The 6,821-nt window shown below is 58.5% G+C and overlaps 1 protein-coding gene across 1 annotated transcript in view; it reads left to right on the top strand.

Moving 5' to 3' along the window:
* The first annotated feature begins 889 nt into the window (after window positions 1-889).
* rspo2 (R-spondin 2) overlaps window positions 890-6,821 on the top strand; it is a 348,828-nt gene continuing 342,896 nt past the window's right edge. The window contains exon 1 of the mRNA XM_041190157.1: window positions 890-1,294. Within this exon, the coding sequence (XP_041046091.1) occupies window positions 1,201-1,294 (94 nt within the window). The 5' untranslated portion in view covers window positions 890-1,200. The remainder of the gene's footprint in view (window positions 1,295-6,821) is intronic.

Below are 6,821 nucleotides of genomic sequence, written 5' to 3'. Positions count from 1 at the left end.
CACCACCACCACCCCCCGCCCCACCTCACCCCCTTGTTCCTTCTACCACAGCTCTGAGCGTCATCTGTGGAACGGTTACAAAGGGAGGGACAGAAACATCATTTGTACAGAGAAGGTAGTTACTGAATGCTGTCGGACTCTATACAGCAACTGGAGACAGAGCCTCTGGACTGCGCTTTGACACACACACAGAGAGAGAGAGAGAGAGCAATAAGCAACTTCAATGCTGATGGGAATCATGTGCTCGCAGCTCTGTATCTGTCACACACACGCTTCATGTATCTGGCTAATTTGAAAAGCTAACAGCATTGAGAAGGTGTCGCTCAGATCACTCCCCGAGGTAATTGAATTGAAACTGATTTTATTGACTCAACTGCAGCAGATTTTCTCGTCAATCCTGAACATTTTATTTACCCCCCCCCCCCCCCGCTTTTGCTGTTTTTCCTTTCAACCCCCCCAACCACCCCCCCATTCCCCCACCCCCAAATCCCAATCCCAATCCCAATCCCAAGTATCTGTTTCGGTGCAACAATTCTGGGGTTTATTTTTCTTTCTAAGAGGTGACAGATTTTAATAGCCCGGTGGGTTGGGGGTGTTGGAGGGGTGGGGGGTGGTGGTGGGTTGGGGGGGTTGTGGTAGGGGGTGGGGGGGGGGGGGGTTGGGGGGTTGTGGTGGGGGGTGGGGGGGTGTCCTTGGAATAATCGTTTTGTTTTTTAAAAAAAGCAGAAACTGACTTGTTCATTGAGTTTATTGGCGATGCAGATGAGAGTTTTTAATGTGATTATTGATGGCTCGTTATCTCCTTCCCCAGAGCTTTGCTGATTGTCTGGGACTGAGACCCCCCCCCCCCCCCCCCACCACCACCACCACCACCACCACCAACAACAACCCCCCCACCTCGTCTTGTTGCTCTGAAGATGTGGAGGCGGCAAACGGTCAGATCGCTGACTCCCTGGTCCCCTGTGTGAGGACAAATCCGAATTCAGTCCCCCTCACTCACTCACTCAGTCTCACTCTGTCCGGAACCCAACATCTGGCCAGCTGCTGCTCTCAGACCATCCGCACCACCGTTATTGTCATTCGGACACTTCTCCAGCCTCCCATGAGTGGCGATTCCCAGCCTTAACAAGCCAAGTGCAGAGAGACACAGAGGATACCCGAGTGCACAGTCCGATCCCATTGCACAGCCCAGGAGGACAGATGCATTTTCGACTGTTTTCACTTGCGCTGGTTCTCCTAAACTGTATGGATAATGGGCACAGCCTGAATAACCGAGGGAGGAGGACCAGGAGAGGTCAGTACTGACGATGTGACGGGTCTTTAATGCTTTATCAGCGCGGTGACCGCTTGCCAAACTTTTTCTTTCAAAAACAAAGTTAGGCGATTGGAAATCAATGGAGTGGGTTTGTTCCTAACGAAATGTTTGTAGATTGTGTTGTGTGCGTGGAGTGAAGAGCGTGTTCTCCCAGCTAGTTCCCATCCTGGTTTTAAACTGCCGGCCCCCGGGATTGAGGATGGGGCTTTAATCAGTCAGAAACACTCAACCCCAAACTCAAAATCAACTCCCCAGCTCCTCCTCCCCTCCATCAGCTTTACCTCCTCATTCACTGCACTGATCTGTCTGTCTGTGTCTGTGACCCTCTGTCTATGTGTGTGTGTCTGTGACCCTCTGTCTGTCTGTATGTGTGTGTAACCCTCTGTGGCTGTCTGTTGGCATGTGAGAACCTTTGTGCCTCTGTCTGTGCATAAGACCTTGAGACCCTCACTGTCTGTGCATGTGAGATCTTTGTGTGTGTACGCATGTGAGACCCTCTGACTGTGTGTGTGCATGCAAGACCCTCACAGTCTGTCTGTGTGTGTGTGCGTGTGAGACCCTCGCGGTCTGTGTGCGTGTGCGCAAGACCCGCACTATCTGCGTGTGTGCGCATGCGAGACCCTCACTGTCTGTCTGTGTGCGCACGCGAGACCCTCACTGTCTGTCTGTGTGCGCACGCGAGACCCTCACTGTCTGTCTGTGTGCACACGCGAGACCCTCACTGTCTGTCTGTGTGCACACGCGAGACCCTCACTGTCTGTCTGTGTGCGCACGCGAGACCCTCACTGTCTGCTTGTTTGCACGCGAGACCCTCGCTGTCTGCGTGTGCGTGCGCACGAGACCCTCGCTGTCTGCGTGTGCGTGCGCACGAGACCCTCGCTGTCTGTGTGTGCGTGCGCACGAGACCCTCGCTGTCTGTGTGTGCGTGCGCATGAGACCCTCGCTGTGCGAGTGCACACGAGACCCTCGCTGTGCGAGTGCACACGAGACCCTCGCTGTGCGAGTGCACACGAGACCCTCGCTGTGCGAGTGCACACGAGACCATCACTATCTGTCTGTGAGTGTACGCGCGCGAGACCCCCACTGCCTGTGTGTGTGTATGCACGAGATCCTTGCTGTCTGTGTGTATGTGTGCGGGCGAGAATGTCACGGACTGTGTGTGTGTGCGAGACCCCCACTGTCTGCGTGCGTGAGTGTGTGAGACCCTCACTGTCTGCGTGCATGTGCAAGCGAGACCCTCACTGCCTGGGTGCACGCGAGACCCTCACTGCCTGAGTGCACACGAGACCCTCACTGCCTGGGTGCGCGCGAGACCCTCACTGCCTGCGGCGGGCGAGACCCTCACTGCCTGGGTGCGCGCGAGACCCTCACTGCCTGGGTGCGCGCGAGACCCTCACTGCCTGGGTGCACGCGAGACCCTCACTGCCTGGGTGCGCGCGAGACCCTCACTGCCTAGGTGCGCGCGAGACCCTCACTGCCTGGGTGCGCGCGAGACCCTCACTGCCTGGGTGCGCGCGAGACCCTCACTGCCTAGGTGCGGGCGAGACCCTCACTGCCTGGGTGCGGGCGAGACCCTCACTGCCTGGGTGCGGGCGAGACCCTCACTGCCTGGGTGCGGGCGAGACCCTCACTGCCTGGGTGCGGGCGAGACCCTCACTGCCTGCGGCGGGCGAGACCCTCACTGCCCGCGTGCGGGCGAGACCCTCACTGCCCAGGTGCGGGCGAGACCCTCACTGCCCGGGTGCGGGCGAGACCCTCACTGCCCGGGTGCGGGCGAGACCCTCACTGCCCGGGTGCGGGCGAGACCCTCACTGCCCGCGTGCGGGCGAGACCCTCACTGCCCGCGTGCGGGCGAGACCCTCACTGCCCGCGTGCGGGCGAGACCCTCACTGCCTGCGGCGGGCGAGACCCTCACTTCCTGCGGCGGGCGAGACCCTCACTGCCTGCGTGCGGGCGAGACCCTCACTGCCTGCGTGCGGGCGAGACCCTCACTGTCTGTGTGTGCGTGCGCACGAGACCCTCGCTGTGCGAGTGCGCACGAGACCCTCGCTGTGCGAGTGCGCACGAGACCCTCGCTGTGCGAGTGCGCACGAGACCCTCGCTGTGCGAGTGCGCACGAGACCCTCGCTGTGCGAGTGCGCACGAGACCCTCGCTGTGCCAGGGCACACGAGACCATCACTATCTGTCTGTGAGTGTACGCGCGCGAGACCCCCACTGCCAGTGTGTGTGTATGCACGAGATCCATGCTGTCTGTGTGTATGTGTGCAGGCGAGAATGTCACTGACTGTGTGTGTGTGCGACACCCTCACTGTCTGCGTGCATGTGCAAGCGAGACCCTCACTGCCTGGGTGCACGCGAGACCCTCACTGCCTGCGGCGGGCGAGACCCTCACTGCCTGGGTGCGGGCGAGACCCTCACTGCCTGCGGCGGGCGAGACCCTCACTGCCTGCGTGCGGGCGAGACCCTCACTGCCTGCGTGCGGGCGAGACCCTCACTGCCTGCGTGCGGGCGAGACCCTCACTGCCTGCGTGCGGGCGAGACCCTCACTGCCTGCGTGCGGGCGAGACCCTCACTGCCTGCGTGCGGGCGAGACCCTCACTGCCTGCGTGCGGGCGAGACCCTCACTGCCTGCGTGCACGCGAGACCCTCACTGCCTGCGTGCACGCGAGACCCTCACTGTCTGTGTGTATATGCACGTGCGAGACGCTGTGTGTGTGTGTGCGCGTGCGTGTGTGACCCTGACTGTGTGTGTGTGCGCGAGACCCTGACTGTGTGTGTGTGCGCGCGTGTGAGATGCTCGTTTTCTCTGTGTGTGTGTGTGTGTGTGTGTGTGACTCTCTCTGTTGGTCTTTGTGCCTGCACCTGACCCTCTGTGTGTATGTCTACATCTGTCTGTATGTGTGTGCATTTCTCTCTCTCTCTGTCTGTGTGTGTGTCCCTCTCTGTCTGTGTGTGTGTGTGTGTGTCCCTCTCTGAATGTGTCTGTGTGTGTGTCCCTCTCTGAATGTGTCTGTGTGTGTGTCCCTCTCTGTCTGTGTGTGTGTGTCCCTCTCTGTCTGTGTGTGTGTGTCCCTCTCTGTCTGTGTGTGTGTGTCCCTCTCTGTCTGTGTGTGTGTGTGTCTCTCTGTCTGTGTGTGTGTGTGTCTCTCTCTGTCTGTGTGTGTGAGTGTGTGTGTGTCACTCTCTGTCTGTCTGTGTGTGTGTGTCGCTCTCTGTCTGTGTGTGTGTGTGTCGCTCTCTGTCTGTGTGTGTGTGTGTCGCTCTCTGTCTGTGTGTGTGTGTGTCGCTCTCTGTCTGTGTGTGTGTGTGTCGCTCTCTGTCTGTGTGTGTGTCGCTCTCTGTCTGTGTGTGTGTCGCTCTCTGTCTGTGTGTGTGTCGCTCTCTGTCTGTGTGTGTGTCGCTCTCTGTCTGTGTGTGTGTCGCTCTCTGTCTGTGTGTGTGTCGCTCTCTGTCTGTGTGTGTGTGTGCGTGTCGCTCTCTGTCTGTGTGCGTGTCGCTCTCTGTGTGCGTGTCGCTCTCTGTCTGTGTGCGTGTCGCTCTCTGTCTGTGTGCGTGTCGCTCTCTGTCTGTGTGCGTGTCGCTCTCTGTCTGTGTGTGTGTGCATGTCTGTCTGTGTGTGCGTGTCTCTGTCTGTCTGTGTGTGCGTGTCTCTGTCTGTCTGTGTGTGCGTGTCTCTGTCTGTGTGTGCATGTATCTGTGTGTATGCGTGTCACTCTGTGTGTGTGTGCATGTCTGTCTGTGTTTGTGCTTGTGTGTATCTTTCTCTGTCTGTCTGTGTGTGTCTTTCTCTGTCTGTGTGTGTGTCTCTCTCTGTCTGTGTGTCTGTGTGCACATGTCTCTCTCTGTGTGTGCATGTCACTCTGTGTGTGTGTGTCCCTGTATGTGTGTGCGTGACTCTCTGTGTGTGTGTGTGCATTTCTGTCTGTCTGTGTGTGTCTCTCTGTACGTGTGTGTGCATGACTCTCCCTGTCTGTGTGTGTGTGTGCATGACTCTCCCTGTCTGTGTGTGTGTGTGTTGCTCTCCGTCTGTGCGTGTGTGTGTCCCCCTCTGCGTGTGTGTGTCCCCCTCTGCGTGTGTGTGTCCCCCTCTGCGTGTGTGTGTCCCCCTCTGCGTGTGTGTGTGTGTTTGTATGTCCCCCTCTGCGTGTGTGTGTGTGTGTGTGTGTCCCCCTCTGCGTGTGTGTGTGTGTGTGTGTGTGTCCCTCTGCGTGTGGGTGTGTGTGTGTGTCCCCCTCTGCGTGTGTGTGTGTCCCCCTCTGCGTGTGTGTGTGTCCCCCTCTGCGTGTGTGTGTGTCCCCCTCTGCGTGTGTGTGTGTGAGTGTCCCCCTCTGCGTGTGTGTGTGTGAGTGTCCCCCTCTGCGTGTGTGTGTGTGAGTGTCCCCCTCTGCGTGTGTGTGTGTGAGTGTCCCCCTCTGCGTGTGTGTGTGAGTGTCCCCCTCTGCGTGTGTGTGTGAGTGTCCCCCTCTGCGTGTGTGTGTGTGTCCCCCTCTGCGTGTGTGTGTGTGTGTCCCCCTCTGCGTGTGTGTGTGTGTGTGTGTCCCCCTCTGCGTGTGTGTGGGTGTCCCCCTCTGCGTGTGTGTGGGTGTCCCCCTCTGCGTGTGTGTGTGTGTGTGTCCCCCTCTGCGTGTGTGTGTGTGTGTCCCCCTCTGCGTGTGTGTGTGTGTGTCCCCCTCTGCGTGTGTGTGTGTGTCCCCCTCTGCGTGTGTCCCCCTCTGCGTGTGTCCCCCTCTGCGTGTGTCCCACTCTGCGTGTGTCCCCCTCTGCGTGTGTGTGTGTGTGTGTCCCCCTCTGCGTGTGTGTGTGTGTGTCCCCCTCTGCGTGTGTGTGTGTGTGTCCCCCTCTGCGTGTGTGTGTGTGTGTGTCCCCCTCTGCGTGTGTGTGTGTGTGTCCCCCTCTGCGTGTGTGTGTGTGTGTCCCCCTCTGCGTGTGTGTGTGCGTGTCTCTCCCTCTGTGTGTGTGTGTGCGTGTCCCTCTCTGTGTGTGTGTGTGTGCGTGTCCCTCTCTGTGTGTGTGTGTGCGTGTCCCTCTCTGTGTGTGTGTGTGTGTGTGTCCCTCTCTGTGTGTGTGTGTGTGTGTGTGTCCCTCTCTGTGTGTGTGTGTGTGCGTGTCCCTCTCTGTGTGTGAGTGTGCGTGTCCCTCTCTGTGTGTGAGTGTGCGTGTCCCTCTCTGTGTGTGAGTGTGCGTGTCCCTCTCTGTGTGTGTGAGTGTGCGTGTCCCTCTGTGTGAGTGTGCGTGTCCCTCTGTGCCTCTCTCTCTGTCTGTGTGCCTCTCTCTCTGTCTGTGTGCCTCTCTCTCTCTGTCTGTGTGCGTCTCTCTCACTGTCTGTGTGTGTGTCCCTCTGTGTGTGTGTGTGTGTCCCTCTGTGTGTGTGTATGTGTGTGTGTGTTTGTGTCTCACTCTGTCTGTGTGTGTGTGAGTGTGTGTGTCTCTCTGTCTGTGTGTGTGTGTCTTTCTCTCTGTCTGTGTGTGCGCAGGTGTGTCTCTGTGTGTGTGTGTGTGTGTGTG

The sequence above is a fragment of the Carcharodon carcharias genome, chromosome 6 (genome assembly GCF_017639515.1).
Source record: "Carcharodon carcharias isolate sCarCar2 chromosome 6, sCarCar2.pri, whole genome shotgun sequence".
Lineage (NCBI taxonomy): Eukaryota > Metazoa > Chordata > Chondrichthyes > Lamniformes > Lamnidae > Carcharodon > Carcharodon carcharias.
The sequence above is the reverse complement of the archived record's forward strand: the minus strand, read 5'-3'. Positions and strand labels throughout refer to the sequence as shown.